General features: G+C 48.1%; 1 protein-coding gene across 1 annotated transcript; it reads right to left on the bottom strand.

The window, feature by feature from the left end:
- Positions 1 to 25,451: 25,451 nt before the first annotated feature.
- Positions 25,452 to 26,078, bottom strand: PtA15_12A235 (uncharacterized protein; the record flags this gene model as incomplete). The annotated part of the gene is made up of 3 exons (XM_053161823.1): positions 25,452 to 25,568; positions 25,642 to 25,782; positions 25,908 to 26,078. 3 exons carry the CDS (start codon positions 26,076 to 26,078, stop codon positions 25,452 to 25,454), a joined length of 429 nt encoding a protein of 142 aa, XP_053025802.1.
- Between the last annotated feature and the right edge of the window lie 1,297 nt (positions 26,079 to 27,375).

The raw sequence follows: 27,375 nt of genomic DNA, 5'->3' as shown, positions 1-27,375 counted from the left end.
TCGCGGCGGTGGGTGTGCCCTTGCAAAGAGGTCGATGCCGTGTTGTGACATGTCAATCTTGGTGTGGCGGGGTTTGCTTGGTCTGCCGGGATTTTCTTGGTCTGGCGGGATTTGCTTGGTCTGACGAGGTTCGCTTGGTCTGGCAAGGTTTGCGCTTGGGATGATTATGACAGTACTGTCATCATCAAAATAACCAATGATGACATCATTGGGTTTTGACCCCATAATTAATTCATTTAAAAATCCTAAACTTCACGATTTTGAGTCCAAACTTATTTCAAAACACAATATGTAGACTTCTACTGAAGCTCTTTCACATGACAATTGGTTATAAACATGTCATGTGACAGAGTCAGGGAAATTAGTCTATTTTAAATACAATTAAAATACCCACAGCCAAGCCCTTTTCACGGCTACAGCCCTGGATACTCCCATAGGGAGAAAAGGACTCAGTGTTTACGCCCACTGAAGTCTCCTCTATAAATAGAGGCCTATTTGGCCCTCAGGAAAAGATCCCCCAGACCATTCACCGCCCATAAACTGTAAGTTTGCCGTGAATATTCTCCCAGCTACATTTGTAGCCACTTTTCCCTTTTAAACCATCCCCTGCACGTAAAATCCACTGGATTGAACCTTTAAATATCAAAAATCCCTTATTAGCATATTTACAAGCTTTAACCTTAAAAGTAGTTGCCGTAAGACCTCCGCCTCTGACATGCAGCCAATCAGTTTAAGCGCTTACCACCTACTTTTCTACGCCAAATTTATTCCCTGTAATTAATAATTATATATTATTAATTACATAATAAATCTTCCTCTTTTTAAAGAGTGTTTAAAACCCTTGTAGTGGCCAAATTACCACTTAACAAGTTTAGTAATTTACATTACTAGTGTTTACATCAGCACAGTTGTAGTGCTAGGGCCCAAAACTCTTGTTTTGATGGGTTTTTTGCCCTAAGCTTCATAAACAGAGCTTTCAAGTATTTATAATAGTAAAATGAGAGGCTAACAGAAGATCAGCAGGCAATTGAGAGAAGTAAAATGAGCTGTTTGGTATGATGTATGAGGGGGGAGGATGTAGTGTAAATAGGATAAGCTAAATCAGGAGGAAAGAGTTAGAAGCTACAGGGTATGTGTGAGGAGCATCTTGAGATAGATAGGATAAGAGCAGGAGCATAGGATGATATCCCCCTGTTTCCATTTTACGATGGAGTGATCACGTTCCATCTGCAGGGGTACGGTAGGTATAGGGTGGTGAGAGTCATTGGATATTTAAATCTTTAAACCACATATAAATACAACCCATGGGGGGGTTGTAGTAGAGAGGGGGTAGGTAATAAAGGTATAGCAGCAGTGATGTTTATTATTTAGGTAGGTATCCTTTTAGCTTAATGGTAGAGCGCTGTTCTTCTAAAACATGGATTTGAGTTCGAGTCTCAAAAAGGGTAGACCTTAGTAGAAAACATCAGGAATAGGCAGATGATGTTTTTAGTAAAAGGTAAGCAGATAAGGTAAGTAGACAAGTATGACAAATAAGGAATGCCAAACCCTTGATGACCGGTGATGACCGGTCATCTAGAGGTGTGAGTCCCCTCAATGACCGGTCTGACCAATCATTGAGAGGTGTGAGTCCTCTCAATGACCGGTGATGACTGGTCATCGAGAGGTTTGAGTCCTCTCGATGACCAGTCTGTGCCGGTCATTGGGAGGTGTGAGCCCTCTCAATGACTGGTCATGACCGGTCATCGAGAGGTGTGACTGATGACCGGTCCACGCCGGTCATTGAGAGGTATGAGTCCTCTGGATGACCGGTTGTGTGAGTCCCCTCAATGAACGGTCCAGACCGGTCATCAAGAGGTGTGATTGCTGTGGGCACTCCAAAAAAAAGGAGACTTGGAGTGCACCCCAATGCACTTCACTTGGTATTTGCCAGCTGGAGTGCAAAGCCAAAATCCTTCACAGAAAAGGTTAGAGATAGTCATTTGGGACCCGGGTACCAAGCAGTACCCAGGTACTGCACCGCTTTTTGGCCAATTTCAGGTACCTAGTACCGCACCCAGCACCGCCTGGGAGGTACCACGGGTAACCGCTGGCGGGTACCGCGGGTACCACCCGTGATATTTTTTGGTGTGGCAGCGTCCTGCTGTCCTGCTTGCTCCATCCAGTTTGTTGCCGTCCTTTGCGGCAAGCTGGAGGGCAAACAGGCCACTGTTCCTCCCGGCAAGCACTGGCTCTCCTCTTTGACCGGTGTGGACTCCTGTCGGGTCTGAGCCGAGGCAGTCGGTGGAGGGGATGGTGCTGAGTGCTGCCCTCTTCGGTGGTCCTGCGAAAGGTATTGGGAAAATTTGAACAAAGTGATAGCGGTTGGGGGGGGTTTTTTTTTTTGGTGAGAGGGAACGAGGGGATGGAATACCCTCGGCGGTTTTGGTTGGTCAGAAAAGATCAGGAAAGAGGAACTCGGAGGGAAGCCGGCGCGTTCGTCGGGATATTGGGAAGGATCAGAAGGATCAAAACTCAGAAGGCTCGGGTACTCAAAACTCAGAAGTATGCGGGGAAGGATCGACACGATCCGGGATCAATAAACTCAAAAAAACTCAGAATTGATGATACTCCTCGTGGTTCAGAGGTGGATACCATGCGGATCCTTCCTCCAAGTTCAACTGAACTTGGATTCAGGCCGCAACATGCCGCGCGACGAGCCCTCGTGCCCGCCGCGCCCCTACAACTAAGATGAGCAGAGGAAGAAAGAGAACAACCAAAGAGACAAAACAGCAACAGAGGTCGAGGAAACAAACAAAACCAAAACAAACCCACCACCAACTCATCCATCCAACGCGCGCAAGGAAGAAACATAAAAAAAAAGAAAAACATATGTAAGGAAATAATAACAAGAAAGAGGAGTCAAAGACAAAACAACCAACAAAAAGAAAAGAAAAGAAAAGGAAAGGAAAAGAAAGGAAAGGAAGGAAAAGAGAGAGAGAGAAATGAGAACAGGAGCCTGGAAAGATCTTGAGGATGTTGCTCGCGCCGCCCACCGGGTATTGAAGGTCTTGATGATCTTGAGGCCTTGTTCCTAGTGTCTTGACCCTGAGTACGCGCCAGAACTCCACATCTCCTCCCAGATTGCAGTCTGTCCCTAGACTGCGCGCCATTCCTCGACTACATGCTGCCGGACAAAGAAAGGGAAAACCAAGACGGGGTGGCTCACAGAGTGGCATGTAATGTTTTCGACGTGTGTAGAGAGCCCTGGAGAGGCATACACATGGGAGGACTTACTTTTGTCCTTGCCCCTTCTCGCGCGAGTAGTACTTCTTGACCTGATTGGCCGCAAATCTCCGCTTGAGTTCGGTGCCGTCTAGCTCGGCCAGAACGTAAGAACCTCCTTCGACCTGGCGGATGACGCGGTAGGGCCCGTTCCAACTATTTGCAAACAGCTGACCCCATTGCGTCTCTAATGACCGGTTGTAGGCCATAACCATTACTCCAGGCTCGAGCGCCTCTCGCAGCCGGTCTGAGCGCTTGTCAGCCCAATAGCGTACCAAATCGCCCCTCGCCTCCATCATTTTCTGGTACGCAATACCCCGCGTCTCCTCACTTCGCTCGAGCTGCAGTGACCTGGCCGCTAGAAGATCCGACGTGGTACGTACTGATTCCCAATCAACCCCGAGATAAGATTCCATTTCTAGGTCGATAGGCAAAACCGCCCTCTGCCCGAAAACCAGTTCGTACGGAGAGTAGCCGGTAGTGCGCTTGGTCGAAATCCTGTCGGCGAAGAGGACCAACGGAAGAAACTTGCGGCAATTCTTGCCACTCTCGCCAGCTAGCTTAACCAACGCCGATTTCAGTGGCGCGTGCCCCCGCTCGATCATTCCCTGTCCCTCAGGGTAATAGGGGGTGGAAACGCGGTGCTGACCGGGTAAAGCCCGAAGCATCTCCGCCAGTGAACCTCCGAATTCTGAGCCGCCGTCTGTTGAGTACGATTGCGCGGGCCTGTACCGCATGGTCCAATGCTCCTGAAGAAAAGAGGCCACCGCCTCAGCAGTCAAATTGTTCAGAATCTTAGCTTCCACCCAGCCGGAGAAGTCATCGCGCGCTACTATAAGATACTTAGCGCCACTGGCCTTCAAATGCACCACGTCCATGGCCACCCGCCCGAAAACAGTGGATTCTCCAGTCGGGTAGCGCTGATCTAAAGGCCTTCGAAGACTGCGCCTCTGACAGGCGTCACAACTTTGACACCAACGCGCCACAGATTGTTTCAGCGATGGCCACCAAAAGCGCTTGGCAATCCTCCGATAAGTCTCCGTTGCTCCGCGGTGACCCAAATCCTCGTGTAGCTGCCGGAGAACCTCTTCTTGTTTGGAGGGGATGGTGATGACAATCCGAGGTAGCGGACTCCCCCTCTTCATAAGTCTACCATTCTGCACAAAAAAATCCGAGGACCTTCGCTTCAAAGCACGAAATTCGTCCGGCCGCATTAACGTGGATAGAAATAACTCCATCTGGCGCCAGTAACCGTCCTGGTATCCAGTGTACTTGTCCTTCAGAGCCGAAAAAGCGAGAGCGGGTCGAATCAAAGAAGCATCCTCGTCAAAATCGGAAGGAGGGTCAGACTCCTTGTCGCCTTGTGGGCAGCGAGATAAACCGTTGGGCATGGTGAATGATTTACCGGGGCGATGGACAATGTCAAACGAGAACAACTGTATGAACAAAACCCACCGCGTCATCGGCGCATTCGGCAGACTCGGGGCATTGATCATCTGGATCAGGGACTGAGCATCCACTTGCAGCTCGAAATGCTGGCCCCACAGGACCGTCTGTAGTTTCTTCAGAATACGTGCGACACCACATAACTCGAGCTTGGCCTGCGAGTATCTTGACTCCATGTCCAAAAGGAGCAGAGACTCATAGAGAGCCGGGCGATCCAAGCCGTTTGAGTCTTCCTGAGTGAGCACAGCACCAGAGGCGTGGAAACTAGAGTCCACTGCCAGCTTAAGTTTCCCGGCGTCCGGTCCATAGTCTATCTTAGCCAGGACTATGTCCTTTCCAACCAAGATCTTGAGTTCTTGAAAGGCCCGCTCACAGTCCTCGGTCCAGCTCCATTCAGAATCCTTGCGGGTTAATCGGCGGAGAGGAAGGCAAATCTGTGACAGTGACGGAATGAAAATGCGCACATAGACCACGACGCCTAGGAATCCCCGCACTTCCGTAGCGCTGATTGGAGTCGGCCACAACAGGATCTTATTAACCTTGCTGGCGGCCATTTTGCGGCCCTCTTTACAAACAACGTGGCCCACAATCTCCAATGCCGGCACGCACGCCGCAAGTTTTGATGCGGAGACAGTCAATCCGGACTCCTCAATTCGGAAAAGAATCCGCTCTAAGGTTTCAGCGTATTCCCAGATGAATCTCCGGATTCCGGAGTGCCAGGGAACTAACTCGTTGTCATAATCGGATTTTGGGCCCTTAATACCCCCATCATCGATGAAAATCCCTGCGTGCTCCGGGATTTCGGCATGAAGGATCCACAGCATCTGTGCCTGGTACACGGCGACAGAGTTTGTGGCTCCCTGAGGCAAGCGGGTGAGCTGGAACCGGCCCAACGGCGTATCGAAAGTCGTTAGTGGTCTAGAAATGGGATCCAGGGCACGCTCGTCATACCCACCCATGATGTCACCAAGGCCATAACAGGCGCGACCGGAGAAGGACTCTACGAACTCCTCTGTCGCCGGCGGAACCCCTGCATCGCGCACCGTGACTTTGTTGAGCGGCTGTAGATTGTGGACCACATGGAGCTTGCCGTTTCCTTTCAAAACGCAAAACACCGGACTCGAGTAGGACGAGGTCGACTGCTTGTAAAGTCCTGTACGGACGCGCTCCCGAATGAGCCGCGTATATTCTTCGAGTTTGGCGGCTGGAATGGGGATCTTCTTTTTCTGCCAGGGCTCGTGTTCAACTACCGGAATAATGTACAGAAGGCCGTAGGACTCCTTCAGTAGTCCGCGCTCCTCCTCGGTGAAAGCTATTGACAGATTTCTTTTGGCTAGAACATTCTTGATCAGGTTTAGTTCATCCGGACGAAGCCAACCTTCCGGCCCGAAATTCACCACGGAAAGCCGCTCGTGAGTAACTCGTCCCTTCGGAACAAACGGCCCGCCCAGCGTCCTTGAAAGTCCGCAGTAAGGGTCGCGAGAAAGCGGAGGCCGACGAAGGGGAGGATTCAGGCCCTGGGGCATGGCTTGATTCACAGGTTTAACCTTCTTGGCGACGGGTTTGTACTTGGCAGCGAAAGCCAAGTACTCGCCTGCCCTCCATGCTTCTAAGAGATCGGTCCGCGCCCGCGATCCGAGCCCGGCTTCCAACAAAAGGCTTGTACGATGCTCCTCTCGATCCTCAAACGCCACCTTGTCTGAGAAGGAAAATCGGATGGGTTGCCAGTTGCTCACGAATGTGGCACGAGATAGAGTTTTCGACAAGACAGGAGCATCACGCCTCGGAGGTGCATATTGGTTAGAACTTACTTTGACACCAAATGCCCTCCACGATGGCCCAAATTCCACTTTTCCACCTTCGCAGTCCACCCGGTGATTACATAGTTTAAGCTCGTTGCGGAGCATCACATCATCCGCGGTACCAACTCCTAAAGGAAAGTTATTGGCATCCCGAGAAAGGCTCACCAGAGTGGCACGTGGTAGGGTTTTTGACAAAATGTGCGCATCACGCCTCGGAGGTGCATATTGGATGGGACTTACTTCTGTCTCACCAATCCTCCGCGGTGTCACGAAGTCCCGATAACGCCCTCGGGGATAGATTTCCGAACTATTTAGTTTACCCTCTTCGCGGAGGCCGTCACAAGACGTATTTAGTTTACCCTCTTCGCGGAGGCTGTCACAAGACGTATTTAGTTTACCCTCTTCACGGAGGCCGTCACAAGACGTAACTAGTTTAGCCTCTTCCCGGAGGAGAGGTAGTTTTTTCTCTTCGCGGAGACAATCACGGGTCGAATCTTGAGACTTCTCATGAGCCGAGAATTGAGAATTTAAAGAGGGTTCCCTTAATGGGGCTGAGGCCTTCTTGAGATGAAACAAGGATAGTTTATTCTCATCTCGGAGACGATCTCCATTGCTGGGGTTACCGCTGATTCTGGAAAGAGAGCAGGGCGAACAAGGGCGGCTCACAGCGTGGCATGTAATGTTTTTGACGTGTGTAGAGAACCCTGGAGGTGCATATTGGATGGGACTTACTTCTGTCTCACCAATGCCCCGCGGAACATTCTTTTCCTCCTCTCCCATCCCTCTTATAGTGTACAGCTGAGACTTGAAACTGGAATAAAACCGAGAGCCGATCTTCTTTTTGCTATTTTTGATTATCTGTAAATGTTTTTTGGGTTTTCTGATTTGATGAATGAAGGAAGCAGTGGAAAGAAAAGCGGGCTGATGATACTCTGAAGGATAAGTCGATTCGACGGCGAGAGTTCGAGAATCTAGATTAAAACCGCCAAGTACCGAACCAACTGTGCTCATAAAAAATGTCGATCTTTCAAGGGATCTTCCGGGAGCCGAGCCGCGTGGCTCAGAACAGCTTTACGTCCGTGACCGGGGAAATCCCGTTCCCATCGTCCTGACCCTGTCGAGCACAACGAGACTTCAATGTTCCGACCATTGGCGTCAGGAATGATTATCTTCTCGCCCGACTGTGGGTTGAAAGAGAGAGTGGCCGCTACGTCCATCAAGAAGGGGCGTCCCAAAATCAAAGGACCATTGTTCCTTGTAATCCAAAAATGGCAGGTCCGCTCAAACGTCTTCCCGACACGGATAGGGACGTCCTCTGCCACGCCAATGAGTTTGCAAGCTTGGTTGTTGATTCCATAGACAGCTGAGTGAAAATTGACCCGCGGGCTTAGATTGAACTTAGTGGCCATCGAGTCGGATATCAAATTCAACTGAGATCCGGAATCGATGAGGGGGACAGCCGGGGTTTCATCGTCGCCGATGAGGCAGGATAAGTAGCCCAATGGGCAAGAGTACAGATTGGGATCTACGGCTAACTCCCGCACCTCATTGCCTTCCGCCAGTGTTCCAGAGTTGACCTTGAGCTCTTCGGAACCCACTTCCACACAACGACGCGACACCCATTTCTTCACGCCCTCAGCCACAGAAGGTGAGATCGCCAGAAGCTCAGAAACCATCAAATGAGGTACTGGCAAGTCGAAGATTTTCTTAAGGGCCCCATCCACGGCATTCGGGTGTTCCCTCGCTACATCCCTCTCGAAACGGACCTTCGGGCCCGCCGGTTTCGCCACCGGAGGCGGAGTATCCGGTTGAGTCACTGATATTAGAACTCAGACAACTAGGATGTATTTCTGATTAGCTGAGGCTATAAACTAGGTACACTTATTGAAAGGATGATGTACCTAGGAGCAAGTCGCAATACAACTCGAGAGATGAAGATAGAATGAAAAGTATAAAGAAGAGATTCGACAGCTGGATTGCAGCTGAGGTTTTGATGGAGATGAAGACCTGAAAGCACTAAGTGATGACAACGATGAATGTCAGCACTTGTCTTTCAGCTGAGAGTTATTCATCTAACGGCGCTATCGTTCTCACGTTGGGCTGCCTGCAAAGTAGCGCCTTCCGGTTAGACGATGCACTGGGATAGGGAGCTGCTCGCGCTACGTTCTGTTTCACAGCGTGCTGCAGAGTCAGCTTCCTCTATCTGATCATAAGGCTCTGCAGAGGAGTCACTTACCTCCAGTCGATGCTGGGGTTATGCGTCCTCTGAGGCTGGAGCCAAGTCGGCCTTGATGCGCTTCGTGTCCTTCCGTGCTGTAGGATTAATCAGACTATCAGCCGTGGGACCGTCGCTGCATCGGGGATCAGCCAACACTCAGCTTGGAGGTTGTGCGTTGAGCTTGATCTGAGGGGGCTCTGCGTCGATTATTGACGAGGCTGTTTGGGGCGGAGAAGTCAGCTCAAGGCTTATTCTTCCGCCTGGGACATATGCATATGCATAGTCTGGAGGAGCGGTCGACTGACCTTTCTCCCTGGATGGGTTAGGTTTGAACCTAGAGCCTCTTTGCCTTTTTGGCGCGGGATCGGAGCCCGAATCTTCACAGCCCACCTTGCTTCGAGCCTGTAGGTTTGAAGCAACTGTTGAGGGATCCATGATGCCGATGGTAGGGAGCGATCTTCTGATTGTTGATCTTCCTGTCGGTTTGGTGAGGATGTCCGCAGCATTGTCCTTTGACTGAACGTAGCAAAGGTGAATCAATTTATCGACTACTAGTTCCCTGACGAAATGAAGGCGAATGTCCATATGTTTCGTCCTGAAACTGTTTTGGGACGTCTCGCTGTTGGCTAAGTCAATGGCGCCTCGATTATCAACTAGAACTTTGATGTTGCTGGGAATTGGATGAGTAGCGATTTCCGATATTAAGCTCTTGTACCAGGCGAGCTCTTGACCAAGATCAGAGAGGGCCTTGTATTCTGCTTCAGCCGTTGAGAGTGATACTGTCGGCTGCTTTGAGGACTTCCAGGATAAGAGATGGTTGCCTGCTAGAACGACATAGCCGGTGGTGGACCTTCTCGTGTCGGGACAATTTCCCCAATCCGAATCCACAAAAGCTCTCAGTCGCGAGTCCGAATTCTTCTTGAAGGTCAGCCCGAGCGTCTTAGTACCGAGAAGATACCTAAACACTTGCTTTGCTGCATAGTAGTGGTGGATCCCCGGGTGTTCGAGATACTGAGAAAGCGCGCTGACCGCATAGGAGATATCGGGACGAGTGAATACGCTAAGATAGTTCAACGAGCCAACAAGGGCCCTGTAATTGACGCCAAGGTTTTTAAACTCATTGCGCTCGTCCTCCGATGCCTTCTTGAGATATGCCTTGGGGTTCAAGGGACAAGATGCGGGAGTTAGAGTGTCGAACCCAAATTCCGCCAGCTTGCGCTCAATGTACTGGGCTTGATGAACGTGAACTCCTTCACTAGTCTTGTCAATGTTCATCCCAAGTAGAAAAGTGGCTTCCCCGGGATACTTGATCTTGAACTCATCTTCCATCTCGGCCTTGAAGATTTCCGGTTTCTTGCTTATCATAATCAAGTCGTCTACGTGCGCGTACAAGAACGTATCTTCCTTGCCGCTGCAGTTGACACGAAAATAAACACACGGATCGGCAAGAGAGACTGTGAAGCCGATTTTCTTCAGGAAGGTTGAAAGCCGCTTGTACCAGACCAGCGGGGCTTGGCGAAGGCCGTAGACAGCCTTCTTGAGCTCAAGGACCGTTCCCGGTGGACAGTCTAAACCGGGCGGCGGCAAGAGCGTCACCTCATCCTCCAGCGGACAGGTGAGAAACGCACTCCGAACATTGAGCTGATGAATTTCATAGTCATTGTCGACTGCAAAAGAGAGGAGAAGTCTAAAGGAACCAGGGCGGCCCGTTGGAGCATATGTTTCGCCGTAGTTATAGCCGTGCGTTTGGCAAAAGCCCTGAGCACAAATCCTCGCCTTATATTCTATGACTTGGTTTTCTGGTCCAAGCTTCTTGCGGAAGGCCCAAGTGGCCGGGATTGGTAAGTCCGTGTCCCGCCTTTGTTGCTCGATCCAGGCTTGATGGTTTTTCATGTTGATTACCTCCTTCAACTCAGCTTCTTTCCACTGCTGCTGGTCGGGCGCCGACATAGCTTCACGGTGATTTGAGGGTTCAAGACTTTTGGTCAGATAAGCATGTCTCCTCTTGTCTGTTCGAATGTTACTTGGATCAATGTCAGCATTGATCAACGTCGGGGGCCTTGGGCCTATGACTATCAGTCGACGTGGTGCTGGTGGTTGTCCGTCTATGGCCGGAACCGTCCTGGATTCAACAAGAGGGCGGTTTTCAGGTTCTTCGGTGAACCGTGATCGGTCTGCAGGCGACGGTGAACGGTCAGACATGATTTGCCGGATTTCCGCCTGCTCTTTTTCTTCCTGAAGCCTATCCTTTAAACGTTCCTCATTATCCTCTTCTTCCGAGTAAGGAAGGGGTTCGGAGTGGTGGAAGGCGGGGAGTTTGTTGAGTCCATAATAGTTGAGACTTCGACTCGCTGCGCCACATTGAGGAAAATCTGATTCATCGAATTGGGCGTGCTTGGTAGTTACAAAGGACTTGTCTTCTGGGCGGTATATTCTGTACGCTGAGAAGTCGTTGTCGTAACCCAACATGATGCCTTTCCAAGATATAGCTCCAAATTTTGATTCTCGCGAGTGCTTCGGCTTGACAATCCAGGCCCGACATCCAAACGGCCGAAAGAAGTTCATGTTCGGCTTCAGCTTGAACATCAACCCAAGTGGGGAGGATCTTGATTTTGCAAGCAATGGAAGACAGTTAGTGATTGCCGTAGCCGTGCAAACGGCCTCAGCCCACCACTCTGGAGCCAAATTTGCCTGCATCATTTGCGTGCGAGTCAATTCGATGATTGTACGGTTTGCCCGCTCCGCAAACCCGTTGTGTTCGGGCGTATATGGAGGTGACACGACATGTTGAATACCCGCGTCCTTGAGAATATCGCTGAGTGATTTGTTCACGAATTCTCCTCCACCGTCACTGACCATTTTCTTGAGTGAACATCCAGTTTGCTTCTCGAAGAAAGTTCGATATTCAAGGATGGCTTCTTTGGCATCACTTTTCAGCTTGAGGATCTTGGTGTGAATGTAACCGGTGAATTGATCCACGATTGTCAAGAAATACTGTGCGCCAGCGTTCGTGGCCGGGGAGATAGGTCCAACGAGATCTGCATGAACGACCCCGAGAGGCTTGTTGACCGATTTGAAATGGCTAGCAAACGGCAGCTTGGTGATCTTTCCTTGCATGCATGCGTCGCAAGCGGTCGTAGCAGAAGTCGGAATAGGGCGATCGATCATAGCCTGAATTCTTTGGCGACTAGCATGGCCGAGACGATTGTGCCATTTAACCATTTCATTGGGTGTAGATGTGCGCTTTACCTCGGTGAAGTTGGCCTGCGGAAACTCAGCTGTGTCTCAAATACCAATGATCTCAAAGATGTTGTTCGACGTGTCAACAGTGATTGCACTATGGTTGTCGATCTTGACCTCAAAACCTAGCGGACCGGGACTGATGGTTGCTGACGTACCGAGGAGCTGCACAAAAGATACTAGGTTCCGAGTGATGTTCAGAACATAGAGGGCGTCCTTAAGAATAATTTTCGCACCATTCGTGAAGTGCAGAGTGGCGTCTCCTCTTGCAGTGGCTAGGAGCTCCTGCTGGTCGCTCTTATTACCGGTGGCGATGCTAATAGCGACTGGAGTAGTGGCGCCAAATAGCTCGAGTGAGTTCAACATATGATGGCTTGCGCCTGAGTCGAGAACCATATGGGGGGCGTCATCACCAGACCTTGGACCCGTGAGATAGCCAAAGGATGGTCAAACTATAGGTTCCTGAGGTTGCGCAGATTCCCCGGTAGTCGTTATTAATCCGGTGGCAGCAGTGCGAGCCTTCTTGTACTGAGCATACTGATCAGGATGGAGAGTCCAACAAGTTTCGGCCGTATGGTTGGTAGCCGCTGGATTGTGACCACCTCGACACGGGGGTTGCTTTCTCTTTCAAAATCCTGAACCTCCTTGACCACCTGGCTTCCCGTTGGCTGATGTAGCAAGTGCCGTGGAGCTTTCCTGAGTATACAGTTGAGCTGCTTTCGAAGCGGTAACGGCATCATGGTGAGAAATGTCCTTGAGTTTTGCGATGATTTTTCTTGGCTGCGAAAGAAGTTCCGTATTGCTGACTAGTGTTTCCATCAGGGCTGGTCTCTTCTTGTGGATTCAAGCGATGATGGCGCAGCTGACAATTTGCAACGGAATATCAAAACCCATAGCCGCAAACTCGGCCAAGACTGATTCAAGTTCGACAATGTACTTGGGAATGTCGTCTTTGAATTGGACATCCTCCCATTTACACCAGACTCGATATATGGCCAGGATTGAGGATGACGCGTACTCATCGGTAAGCTTGGCCCAGATACGAAAAGCATCCATTTCGATCTCCTCTGTGAATATGTGGTTGTAGATCGGATCGGTGACGTGGCCTCCAATGAAGTGAGCAGCACGGGCGTATCTATCCTCCTCCTCCTCGGTAGGTTCCTCGGACATGGGCTCTTCGATGCACTTAAGAAGCTTTTTCACCTTGAGGTACGTCCGAATTTTCCTTTGCCATATCGGAAAGTTTTCGCCAACAAGTATCGGGCACTTGATGTAGTCCTTGTCATCGGTGGTGGACGTAGTAGAAGTGGTGCTTGTCTCTACTGTCTGACGAGAGGATCGGCCGACCATTGCGAGTCGCTCCTAGTTATTGGTTGGGGTCGTTGAAGTCAAGCAACCGAGACTGTAAATCTATTAGAACTCAGACAACTAGGATGTATTTCTGATTAGCTGAGGCTATAAACTAGGTACACTTATTGAAAGGATGATGTACCTAGGAGCGAGTCGCAATACAACTCGAGAGATGAAGATAGAATGAAAAGTATAAAGAAGAGATTTGACAGCTGGATTGCAGCTGAGGTTTTGATGGAGATGAAGACCTGAAAGCACTAAGTGATGACAACGATGAATGTCAGCACTTGTCTTTCAGCTGAGAGTTATTCATCTAACGGCGCTATCGTTCTCACGTTGGGCTGCCTGCAAAGTAGCGCCTTCCGGTTAGACGATGCACTGGGATAGGGAGCTGCTCGCGCTACGTTCTGTTTCACAGCGTGCTGCAGAGTCAGCTTCCTCTATCTGATCATAAGGCTCTGCAGAGGAGTCACTTACCTCCAGTCGATGCTGGGGTTATGCGTCCTCTGAGGCTGGAGCCGAGTCGGCCTTGATGCGCTTCGTGTCCTTCCGTGCTGTAGGATTAATCAGACTATCAGCCGTGGGACCGTCGCTGCATCGGGGATCAGCCAACACTCACCTTGGAGGTTGTGCGTTGAGCTTGATCTGAGGGGGCTCTGCGTCGATTATTGACGAGGCTGTTTGGGGCGGAGAAGTCAGCTCAAGGCTTATTCTTCCGCCTGGGACATATGCATATGCATAGTCTGGAGGAGCGGTCGACTGACCTCTCTCCCTGGATGGGTTAGGTTTGAACCTAGAGCCTCTTTGCCTTTTTGGCGCGGGATCGGAGCCCGAATCTTCACAACTGATTCCTCAGGGGCTGCGCCAGAACCTCTCTCGAAAAGTTCGGGTTCTTCCTCCATTTCCTGAGACTCCTTCGGAACCGGCGCTCGGCGGATGGGTCTTTTCAATGTGCTACTAGGGACCGAGGGTGCCTTATAGGGCTTGGGTTCCTCGTGTCGCTTCTTCCCGGCCGGATCCGCTTCATAGGCTCCTGCAGAAGACTGAGACAAAACTGCCGGGGGGTACCATGGTTGAAGAGAACCGCACCCGACCTTAAAATCTGCAGGGGGATCCACCGCCGCTTGATTAACGCGCGGGGTCGGGAATGAAGCCACTACATGGCGAATCGGTCGACTGGAATCCCATGGGATATGAGCCCCATTGGGTAAGAAAAAATTTGTGCCCCTCTGTTCGACTAATTTTTCTTCTTTGTCCTTCTGCAGCTCAAAACAGCGAGCGGTACCGTGGCCCTCGCGATGACAGTAGTAACAGACCATGGGAGGCCGTCGACTTGCTGTTGGATTGGGGCGATTGGGGCCGGCGGCTAGCTTCTGCTCCAGTTTCTGCTCGAAAGCTTCAAACATCCTTGTCAAGTCGTCCATAGTGGGAGTGGGCTTGTCCGCTTGAGGCACGTCCTTGGCGCGCCTATCCGTTCCCATCTTCCTCATCACTTTGTTGGACTCCTTGATCGTCGTTGAAGCTACTGGCTTGGAGGCTTTTGGATCCTCGAAAATCAAGGCCGTTTGCCTCTTCATCACCTTGTTTATTGTCTTCTTAAGCACATCAAATTTGGGAAGCTTGAAGCGCCTGTCCGACGTAGTGATCATCGTCTCGTCCTTGAAAAGCTGATCCCTGATTCTCTCCTGGACACCGGCCAAAAACGACTGATAATAGTCGTTCCGAATCTCCTCGACGGACTCAATATGACCTTTAGCGACTAGGTAAGACTGTACCGGCTCCCATTCTTTACGGAAAGTCTGGTAGTCAGAGACTGAAGAAACTCCTCCCCTAGCCGACCAACTGTCCTTGAGGGATTTAATATCACTTGTAGTAAATTTAGCCGCGTCGATATCCTCCCAGTACGACAGCATCGAAGCCTTTAACTTGGGCCAGTCCGGGGGGTCGTAGCCGTCCAGAGTCTCTAGTACGTCCAGCAAGCTATCATCCACAAAAAAAAAGAGCTGTTTGACCATGTCTCTTCCCGAGGCCTTGTCCAAACGAGCCGCCACCTGATACTGGCTCAGAAACCTCTCTACATTCGTTCCATCGAACTTTAGGCTCTTGCCGTGCGGCGGCTTGATCTTGACGGATTCAACAACGTTGGTTTCGGCCATGACGCTCCGATGGATCTTCAGACTGGAGAACGAAAAACGGCGGACAGATTGCGGCTCACAGCGTGGCAGGTAATGCTTTCGACGACGTGTAGAGATGCCCGGAGGTGCTACTATGGAGGGGACTTACTTTTGTCTCCCCTATGCCCCACGGCTGACGTCCTAAAAAGAGAAAAAAAAAAAAAGTCTCCTTCCAATCTTGATCCTGAAACGCGGATCCTGAAACCTCTTCAGGTAATTGAGAATCGCCTAAAAGAAAAAGAGAAAGAAATAAAGAATCCAGCCTAAGACCACCAGTCCGTCTTGAAATCCTGAGGCGAGACTGTAAATCTTGAGGTCGCTGGTTCGATCCCGGCTCGGGGGACCAAATGTGGACTCCTGTCGGGTCTGAGCCGAGGCAGTCGGTGGAGGGGATGGTGCTGAGTGCTGCCCTCTTTGGTGGTCCTGCAAAAGGTATTGGGAAAATTCGAACAAAGTGATAGCGGTTGGGGGGGGATTTTTTTTTGGTGAGAGGGAACGAGGGGATGGAATACCCTCGGCGGTTTTGGTTGGTCAGAAAAGATCAGGAAAGAGGAACTCGGAGGGAAGCCGGCGCGTTCGTCGGGATATTGGGAAGGATCAGAAGGATCGAAACTCAGAAGGCTCGGGTACTCAAAACTCAGAAGTATGCGGGGAAGGATCGACACGATCCGGGATCAATAAACTCAAAAAAACTCAGAATTGATGATACTCCTTGTGGTTCAGAGGTGGATACCATGCGGATCCTTCCTCCAAGTTCAACTGAACTTGGATTCAGGCCGCGACATGCCGCGCGACGAGCCCTTGTGCCCGCCGCGCCCCTACAACTAAGATGAGCAGAGGAAGAAAGAGAACAACCAAAGAGACAAAACAGCAACAGAGGTCGAGGAAACAAACAAAACCAAAACAAACCCACCACCAACTCATCCATCCAACGCGCGCAAGGAAGAAACATAAAAAAAAAGAAAAACATATGTAAGGAAATAATAACAAGAAAGAGGAGTCAAAGACAAAACAACCAACAAAAAGAAAAGAAAAGAAAAGGAAAGGAAAAGAAAGGAAGGAAAAGAGAGAGAGAGAAATGAGAACAGGAGCCTGGAAAGATCTTGAGGATGTTGCTCGCGCCGCCCACCGGGTATTGAAGGTCTTGATGATCTTGAGGCCTTGTTCCTAGTGTCTTGACCCTGAGTACGCACCAGAACTCCACACCGGAGGAATCCCTCCGGTTGAGGAGGAATACACACCTCTGACCAGAGGAATTGATCCATCCAATTGGAGGCGTGGTCATCACAATCCCGGCATTGACCCAGATCAACGGGGTCTTGGAAACTTGAACAGAAAAAAAAGCCCAGCCAAAGGCAGTTAAAAGTAGGAAGCTGAAGATGTGTGATTGTGTATTTGGTTGAAGCGTCAAGTTTTACCATTTGGGCCCGTGTGATCTTTGATGTATAGTCTCTGGAAAAACCAATGGGATTGCTTCATGCCCCGAAGGCAGGGCAGCAGCAAGAGGGCGACACAGAAAACAGCAATGAGCAGATGGAAGATGAGAAAGACAAGCATGAAGGTGGCTGCCATTTTGGAGAGCGGTATGAATTACCGCGGAGAAACAAGGTTGATGAGGAAGGCAAACGGATTAGGATCGGCTGGGATGGCGCTCCAGTTGAATTCTTCGTGGCTGGTCGACGTGCACCGCGGGAGGCCTGCCATCTCGACCGGAGGAATGGCTCTGGTCAAAGAGGCAAGTCCACCCAGCAAGCTGGACATGCGTCCAGCATGCCCGGTGGACATCCCTTGCCAAGCTGGAGTCCCCTTGGCGAGCTGGATACGCCGAGAGGAATCCTCCCAGCTTGCTGAGAGGCCTTCGCCAAGCTGGATCTACCAAGTCCAGGCTCTCAATCCCCCGGGGGGTGGGAGGTACTTGTAGGCAGTACCCGGGTACCGCACCGCTTTCCGGCCAAAACCCAGTACCTAGTACCACACCCGGCACCACTGTGCGGGTGCAAGGCGGGTGCAAGGGGGTACCCGCGAAGCCGTACTAGGTACCCGCCGCGGGTACCGAATGACTATCTCTAGAAAAGGTGGAGTGCTTGGACTTGCACTCCATTTTTTTTGGAGTGCTCCCCTATTTTGGTCAATTCTGGAGTCCCCAGTTGTGTACTCCAATAAGCATGGAGTGCCCATCTGGGGACTCCATTTTTTGGGAGTACAAAACCAAGGCACTCCAACTTTTTTGGAGTGCTGGCCCCCCAAAGCCAAAAATGTGGAGTGTACAAAGTAAAAGTTTGGAGTGCATTTAGGCTGACCCTTTTTTTTCAGCACCTTTTTTATTACCCTTCTAAAAACAGATCCTCATAGCCACTTGATCAATCTATCATTAATATTTTCCCCCATCTTCTTTTCTTCATTTTCAGGTTGTTCAAATTTATTTGTTAAGGTCTGGTTTATGGAGAGGAAGAAAGAGTCTGAGGTCTGGGTTTCTGGGTTCCTGGGGGTTCTGGATACTGGAGGACTTCCCGTCAATCTGGAAGGCCTTCTAGAGTCAGATCTGGAAGGCCTTCCAGAGTCAGATCTGGATTTTCAGATTCCAGAGTTCCAGATTGCGCCAGATTGTTTGTTCCGTCACTTGCACTCCTCAGATTTATAAGTCACTGCAATATATCTAGCCTTGGCGCATCACCAGAGGCCAAGCCCTCACTCCAATCAACTCACCCCAACATCTTGGCTCCAAAGACTACTCAATCAATGTGTGCTTGTTGGATCAATGGACAACCCTGATTCCGGCCAACACTCATCCTTAATACACCATGGACAGCACCAACAACATCTCATTTGGCGTCATTTCCAGCAGCTACGAGCTGTTTGTTGAAACCAAGAAGCAGAGGAAGCAGCACTCCTTGGGTTAGTTGTTTGAACTTCGGGTGGGTCCATTTGAGTTTGAGTTCTTGCCGTGCTATTTTGCGCCATTGATTGGTGTTCACTTGATGCGGAAATGGCTGAAAGGAGATCTAGGATGCTTAAAGACCTTCGAATATTTCTAGAGCTCAGGTTCCCCCGTGGACCTACCAAAAATCTGAAATCTGGGGGGTCAGATCTGAAATCCCAGATTGACGGGAAGTCCTCCACTAAGGTGGCAGATTGCAGGAAGCTGCCTGGATTCAAAGCCTCTCAAACTATTATGTTGTTCAAAATTGCATATGTCATGGTTTACATAAAATCATAAAGCCAATTTTGGCTGGGAGATTTCAGCGTGCATGAAACAAAAAGTGACATCTCCCAGCCAAAATTGCAGTTTATGATTTTATGTAAAAACATCTTCTGCAATTTTGAACACCACATATGAGTTTGTGGGCTGTGAAATGTAGGTGATAGGCTATTTACATGGAAATCCCCCCTTCACAGCTCATAAATTATACCTCCTTGAATTCTCACGCCTCCCGCTTTTCTGTTTCAATCAATCTTCAGAAAATGAAAAATAAGAAAAAATTCCTCCTGTTTTGGCTCTGCATTCTGTCCCTGGGCAGTGTTAAAAGACCCAGTGGGAAAAAGCTCACCCTCTCACTTTCTTCTCTACATCTGTAGATTTCTGGCTGCTACCTCTTGTAATTTCTTGTTGAACCCTGCTAATAGGTCATTTGGAGCAACTAGAGCACTTGATCTTGCACCTAGATCAGGAGCCAAGGGGTCTGGGGAGTGGGGCAATCTACCAACACCACCTGCAGTCTGCTGCCCAGATTAGGGGCCAAGAGGTCTGGTGAATACCTCTTGGCCTACAAACAACAATCTCAAGTGCTACTGTGTAGCTAGAGAGCACTTGGTGGCTCTTTTCTAGTCCTGGCCTGGATAGCCTTCAGTGAATTGGTATCTGGATTGCTGATTGACTAGGAGAAATATTATAAGCCACCTTGATCTCTTCACAGGAAAAATGAGAAGGGACCACATGTATAGAGAACATGCAGACTACCCTTCTAAGGGCCTGTACTAGGGCAAGAAAATTCAAATTTTCCCAATTGAGCTTGCTAAAAAATTCTTAGAACTAAAACTGAACATCACCATAAATTCAGAATGCAGTCTTGAGCCCAAAATTGAATAATTCCAACAGTTGAACCCTCCTCTTGCTTTCAATCTTTGTGTAGAGGAAAATCAAGGTAGAAATTTTGCAAAACTGAAGCCCATGGTACAGGCCCTAAAATTTTTGAAAGCAGATCTGCCAATCCAGCCAATCACCCAATATGCCCATTACCCTCAAAGCCTGGACAAGACTGAGTGGCCAGAGATCCTGTAGTATCTTCCACCAAAATCCGGCCAAGACAACAAGATACTTGGAACCAGGCAACACAATCTAGCAGACATTTGTTGCCACCTCCTATAGCTAATACGGAATAAAAGGGAGGCATTCAAGCAAGTGAAGGCCCTCCCCAGAATTTTAAAATAATATTTCTTTGCCTCAACTACTTGCCCGCCCCCATTCCTGTCAACAGTCCAGTATTATGGCGCTTGTTTTCCATAAAATGTTGGTTTATCATTGGTAACACTATTGAACCACTTCCTTGGCGGTCTGGGTCACCATGGTGACTTTTCCCTCCGCCGCTAGTTTGGCCAACATCAAACACAATGTCTTAGCAGTGCACTATTCTAGGAAGGAAAGAGGCTTGCAAGCTTTTTTGGAGAAGCTTTGCAGATTATTTTTATCAAACTCACATTGCAGGAGCGCTAATGTGTCTACACACACAATAGGGGGGTTCACAATAGGATAAAAATAAAACTTTAGAGCCAATTTTAAGGCCTTTACAGACAATTTTTTAAAAAATGAAGAAGTTCCTCTGATTGCCAGGGGACACCTAATCCTGTACATCCTGCCATATTTTTGAAAAGTTGTTGATAAAGGCCTTAAAATTGACTCTCAAGTTTTATTTTTATCCTATTGTGAACCCCCCTAATACCTTGTGTCAGCCACCTGCTAGCCCAGAAGGCGCAGATACTGACATACTACGGGCCGCCGCGATAGAAGGCATACTACGTGCCGCCGCAGGCGACCCTGGAGCTCACGCAACCCCAAGAGAAGGCAACGCCGGAACTTCTAAGTGTTGATACCTTTGGCTGAGAAGTTGTTGATAAGCTCTCATCCCGAAGTCTTTTGTAGTAGAGGTTTCCAGGAAAATACCCTGAGATGCCATCAAATGTCTTTTCTCGACGAGGGCATCTTGTGTGCATTGTCCAAGGGCTTCTCACAAAGTTCTTCCCAAACACCGTCCAACCAATGGCGTCCCACAAGCCAGCCAGTCTAGGACGGCCTATAAGTAAAGTACTGAGGGCTATTCCAAAAGGAATAGGCCCCAGATCAGTTACCACGCCCACCTACATTGTTGCTTTCAACCAATACACCAAACACAACAATTGGGGCTCTTATTTGATCCCTTTTCCTTATTTCACCTCTTTCCTCGCGACTCTGACTTTCCTTTTCTACTAGGTAAGTTGGGCCTTTTCCTTTCCCCCTTCCCTCTCTCCCATCCTAGGAAGGACTTTTCAATGAGTCCGTGGACTCAGATTGCATTTGCTCAACCAGCCCCTCCAGAAGGAGGCGCGGCTTTTACTCCTTGTGCTGCGGCCAATTCAAGCTCCAGCTAACAGCTGAGATCAGCTTGAACCTTAGTTATCTCTAAGGTTTCCATTAACGGCGGCGTCACTATAGAGACCCGCCCTGACACCTTGTCACTTTTCCTATCTTTCCCCTTGGGCCTATTTTGCTCTTTTAAGGACGTTTCCCAAGTGTAAAATACTGCTATAGCGGTAGTCATGCCAGTGTTGGGGTGTGGTGTGCTATCGAAGGGATAAAAACGCTTGCTAACAGTTTTGGGTGATGTGGTGGATGGCAGGTTATCAAAATTACATTGTGGGGGCATTAAAATTTTAATAGCACACATCCCCTTGTCAAACTGCCTTTTTTTCCCTGCCTCTTTGGTTGGGGTGTTTTTTGGAATTGATGAAACTGCTGTGGCAGTTGAAATGTTGGAGGGGTTGGAGAGGAATGTTTGGGTGGTCAATTCAATGTGGTGTTTGTTTCTTCAGATTCATAGCATGCCAAGGATGCCATTTTGGTTTTCTTTCATCTAGGTGATGATAAATCTTGAGGGTTGGGGGCCCCTTCTTCAGGGTCAGGTCAATGTCATATGCCACTTTGGATGTAGAACTTTCATCAAAAAAGAGACAGTCTGAATTGAGGTGGTGGCATTATTATGCATCCCCATGGCGGAGGCAAATAATTCACGCAGGAAATTGTGGGTGGCCCCAGAATCAATGAGGGAAGAGGCATGGGGCAATGGGGTCTGGGGTGTGGCTCTGGGAGTTGAGATGGTGCAAGAATAAAGCACCTGGGATCAATTTAATTGCTATGGGAAATTTTACTAGCACTGTCAGCTTTTGTGATGCCAAGAGATGAAGTCTCTTCTATCTACACCTGTGACTGCCAATAATAGTTTGTTGTGAGACACAAAGGATGATACTAAATAATATTTCTATGCTTCCAGGTGAGGATAATGGATGACTTCCCATGAGCTAAAAAGCCAGATCTGCAAGGCCAGGTTAAACCTTACTGGCTGGTGAGAACTTGATCTCAGTCACTTTTCACCAGCCAGTAAGGTTTAGATCTGTGAAATTTTACTCTGTACGGGGGGCGTAGATCCTGCGGGAATTCTTCCAATAGGATATTAATCCCAAAGAAAAAACAGAGGGGCCTCGCAAGCTCTGAGGAATATTCAAGTGCCGTCTGGGGTGATTATCAACATGGTCTGTAGATGCAGGGGTATTTTAAGGTGCTTGTAGAACAGGTGTGTTTTAGAAATACCCAAGGGATGAATTGGAGTCTGATAACGGATGCAAGAAGGAGGAGATGGGCTAAATATAAGGGAGTCACAAATGGTGACAGAATCAGAAAAAGGTCTCTAAAGACAGGGGTGCTAGGGTCTTTGACAGAGAATTGTGAAGAGATGGAAACAGTGATAGATGTTTTGGCAATTCTGGTTGACATTAAATTGAAAGATGCATCAATATTCATCTTTTTCTTTTCAGCAGAACCAGAGCTAAAGGTCAATTTCACAATTGTAAAGCTATTCTTGTTTGGTTTTACTATCCATTTGAATATCACATCTTTTGCTACTAACTATATACACACCCAGCTGCATAGATACAAAGATTGAAAGCTTTTTTTGGCAGTACTGATGTGCACCCTCATCTGTTGTTTTAGGCCTAAACTCCAAAACTGATTGAAGGAATCCTTAAGGACATTCCATTTCTCTGAAGATCCATTTTTGGAATTTCTGATAATATGCCAGATTGAATATCCTATCTGTAACAAAATGCAACAATTGAGTGGCTACAGTTGCGCACAGCATAGACCGTCACCAACTCTACCCTGCCCGCAAAAACAACATTTCAGATGTGGGCCTTATGATCCTTAGCCCTATGGACCCAAAACACAAGGTGACCACATTTTCAAATGTTTCAGACCTAGTAGAATCTATAGTTGCATGGGCTAAAAAATTTATTTTTTTGGCCTCCAAAATACGGACCCACCCTTGTAACCAATATGTGAAAGCCATAGTAATAAGTATACACTTATAATGGTTTATGGCTTATGGGACAGTCTTAGGAAATCAAAGCATTTGATTTTGTCATTGAGGGTTCTCAAAGTTGCAACATAGCGGCATATGTCATGCAAACATACAACTTTATTTGCAGGGGCTTTCAAACGCTTCCCTGCAAAAAAGGTGTGTATGGCAGTATGTCACATTTGTATGTTTTCAACTTTGAGAACCCTAATTGTCTGAGCATTTGGTTTGCCTGTTATTCAAGCATTCCATGTCCTTGTATTTTTTCTCTAAGATTACCAGGACTGTCTTGGAGGTGGACAGGTTTTTTGAAGGTTTTTTCTTTGATCTTTTTGGTCTTCATTGTTTTCTTGACCTCCTTGGATTCCTTGATTTTGAGCTACCTACAGCACTTTCAAGACTGGCTCTCGCAAGCCTGCCTCACCACCTTGCTGATTTATCTAAAAGTTGTCCGAAGGAACAGTGGTTGATTGGCTCCAGCGAATGTCTCCCCTTTCAACAAAGAAAACTGGGAAGATCCTCTCCCTCCAGACAAATTGACTTGTCAAGCAGCCATAAAGCTAATGTTGAAACTCCGCCAGCCCGCTCATCAAGCAAAAATCAGTGCAACTCAAAGTGAGAACGCCTCCGCAGCAGCTACACCTGTCATGTATTTTCTTTTCCGTAAAGCTTGGAACCTTTCTTTTTTTTTTTTTTGGTGGATCCATGAAGATTGCATATTTTTCATATCCAGTCCAAGTTTTGAGTTGACAGGTGTCAGACGCAGCCCAGAACTCAAAGCCATCATCCTCTGGAGGATGATCTTGAAGCAGGGTCCAGTAAAAACCGAGTTCAGATTCTGAACCGGAGCTCATTGTTGACCTAGCCCACCCAGTACCAATGCAAACGGACACTGCCCTCCACCCCAACGGAGGGACCAAGAACCAGACCCGTTACACAAGCTGTAAGGGATATGAGGGTGGTGGGATACTTCAGCCAGAAGTTAATCTGGCCACTTGGAATAAATGCATAAAATAAAAAATAAAAAACCATCTTGTTTCAAGCTATTTGGAAAACACAATATGTTAAACCAGCAGTGGTGGTACCAAATTGCAGAACAAGCAGTCGTGTGAAGGCAAAGTAAACCTGAATATTGTTGACCTTGACATCTTTTTTTTCTTGAGAAGTCTCTTTTCTCTTTTATTCCAACTAGATTCCAAGGCGGCTACGCCGCTGCACTTTCAAGGGTATTTGTTGGAGCAACCCCATTACCCCAACCCCCACAGCATCTTAAACCTATTCAAGCTTCCCCCAACTTTCAATGTTGCATTGCTGGTCTGCTCAAATCTGACAGGATAACTTGCGGTCTTACTTAAGCCTTTGTTGAAATGTGGTTTGACCAAGCTTCAATGCACAGTCATTGTGCATCATCCAAAGTGACTGTGCAAAAAAAAATCTGTGTGCTTGGGTGGACCTGAAACAGCCATTAAACACAAGCAACCATACACCATAGGTGCAAAAAATTATTTTGAAATCTAAATTCAGTGCCAATGTTAAGAGGAACCAGTCACAGATCCAGGGATATTTCCAATAATTTGATAAAGCATTCTCCCAAGATGCTTGCAATTAGATTGTCTGAGAATATCTCAGGAATAACTGGAAGTGGCTTATAGAATAGTTTCAAAAATATTATACATGAAAATTTGTTGAGCAAATCAATTTGAAGACCCAATCTTGGGAGAGATATTTTGTCAACCCCACTTTGTCAGGAGAAATATTTAGTAAAACTTATCCAGTACTCATAATATTCTCCAAAAATTTGTGGTTTCTGGAACTTTTTCCCATCATTGACATGGAAAAAAGCTTCATGAATCCCAATGCCCATTTGGCATTTCAAGTTAAATAAACAGTACTTAAAACAAACTGACTGAATGAAACAGTAAGGTTCAAGCAGCGACACACCCAGCATAGAGTACATCAGAGAAGTGCCACTGCCACCGTAAGCGCGGCTTATGGCATTGAAGAGCCCATGCCACCAGTTGAGGCGGCATATTCTGTTTAGAGGCCACTGCTTGACGGCAGTTCTTTTGAACCAGTGGGATCCTGGAGGTGGTAGAGCGACACGTTCAAGAGTACATGTCGAGGCTGTCATTGCCGGGAGAAGAGGAGCCTACAGACCATTAGAGGGCCGCCAGCACCAATATGTAGAAAAGAAAAGCTGAGCTTAGAGGCTATAGGAAGGCGCCCACCATTGAGATATGCAGTACCTTCTTCCCAAAGCCCATAAGTCGGCTGCTAAAGAACACCCAACAACTGTTAGAGGCCATTGCAGAGCTGCTGCAGGGACATTGGAGGGCTACTCTCACCGCCAGAAGCGTCAGTTTGGCCTAGAGGCCATTGGTAGGTTACTACCGTCGCCAGACAAGATACTGAGCGCGCAGATCATAGATTTGAGCCTGTCTGGGCTGTGAAGCTTGAGTTCGCGGTTGAGTAGCTAGAATCTTCACCAAATTTAGGTTAGCGCAAGCTGACTTTGAACAATAATTCAAGCTTCTTGTTTACCAGACCTTGAATGAGATAAACATTGCAGATATTGCCAAGACAACCCTGTCCACGGTTTGGAAGCATTCGGCCCGGCCATTGATTATCAACGCCGTACAAATGGCTTCGTAGATTTCAATGTGATGAAATGCAATATCTGCCAAGATCTGGAGAAGAATGGCACCAGGTCAGCGGGATTTGCTTAGCCTATTGGGAACCAGCGGAAAAGAATTTAGAGAGAAGCTGGCGATTGATTGGCTGACTTGTTGTCAAACACAGTGATTCCACCAACAGTCATCATGTCCGCTTTGGAGATGACTGGAAAGCTGCTCGAGCTGCTAACGACACTGCTAATTCCGTCGGGAGTTTTGAGTCCCAAGGGCATGTTTGAAGTGCTTCCCAAGGGAGTTGACGCGGTGGAAGAGGAGGATGACAGGCTGACGGCTTGTGCAACAACTGCCATGCCAAAATTCGTGATGGTGGTGGTGCCCGCACCGACATTGCACTTTTTTTTTGGGTGGTGGTGCTGGCTGGGCTCAACAATCCTAAGCTGTTCTTTTGGCTGTCAATGACAGAGGCTGGGATCTTTCTGGGCTGGTTCATAGTTGCGGGTGGAACAGTTGCCTGGGTGGACGTTCTTCTCACCCGTTGGTGCCCAAGTGACGAAGTGACAGGATCAGGGGTAGCTTGGGGATCAGTCGGGACTGCACCTCCGAGAGTCTGTTGATTGGATAGTTGTGTATGAGCGGATGGGGATCAGTTGGGAACAAATCCGTGCGGCCAGCGAGCCTGATTCAACTTTAATTGAACAATGGACTATGTTACTCATGCAATTGATGAGCACTGTGTAGTGGTACAATTACAATTAGTCAAGGTCAGGCTAAGCGGCCAACTGAACGTGCGGTATGATTAAGGGCGTGGTTGCGTTAACTTCTGTTGAGGGTAATTCGAGCACTTATGCATTTTGGATATGCATTATGTAAATGCAATTGTGGAGGCTGGGTGTTCCTGAACTCGCAAACTCGGAAGTTTCTTTTTCTCTCGGCTTTCTCGCTTACAACCACTCGAGTCGATTGGAATCAAGTACAAGAAGATCACAACTCCGAAAGCCCTAGTGATTCGAGAATCAGCGATACAGGTACAGAGTGACTATCACATCAAGTATTCAACTTAACATTAACCTCGTACACCCTTTGAATAAACTCAGCTCACTCAAGTCAAGGAAACATCAAGTCGTTTTAGGAGCAGTAACTTCAAGTAAACACATTAGGAGTAAAACACGTTGGTTTCTTTTATCTCTAATGTTTAATAATCTTGTTTCTCTGACTAAATCCATGTTGTTTCTAGTTAATTGTTCTTTAGTTTGAGTTCTTATCATTGTCGTCGTCATTGTGTTCAGTTGTCTTGTCTAGGATATTATCTCTATTCAGTTCGTTGTGTTTATCTTTTCACTCTTGGTTGTTTGTGTCTTATGTCTCATTGTTGATTTCTGATTATTTTTACTTGTTTAGTTTTCTATTACTACTGGTTGAAAATAAAGTCAAAGATTTACAACAAAGAGTCTCGACGTCACATCACAACTTATTCTTGTTGAATAGATTGGAGGATTGAGGAGTTTTCAGGGCGGCAGAAACCAAGTGCCAGGTTGGTCAAGGGTGTCGTGGTTAGCCGTGGCAATGGAAATGAGTTTCATAACCAGGTAAGTTGTGCTAGCAGCGTGGATGTTTTTTGGAGGTTCCTTGGCAACATCAAGGGTTGGG

This window comes from Puccinia triticina, chromosome 12A (genome assembly GCF_026914185.1).
Source record: "Puccinia triticina chromosome 12A, complete sequence".
Lineage (NCBI taxonomy): Eukaryota > Fungi > Basidiomycota > Pucciniomycetes > Pucciniales > Pucciniaceae > Puccinia > Puccinia triticina.
Note: the sequence above shows the minus strand (reverse complement) of the source record. Positions and strands in the feature narration are given on the sequence as shown.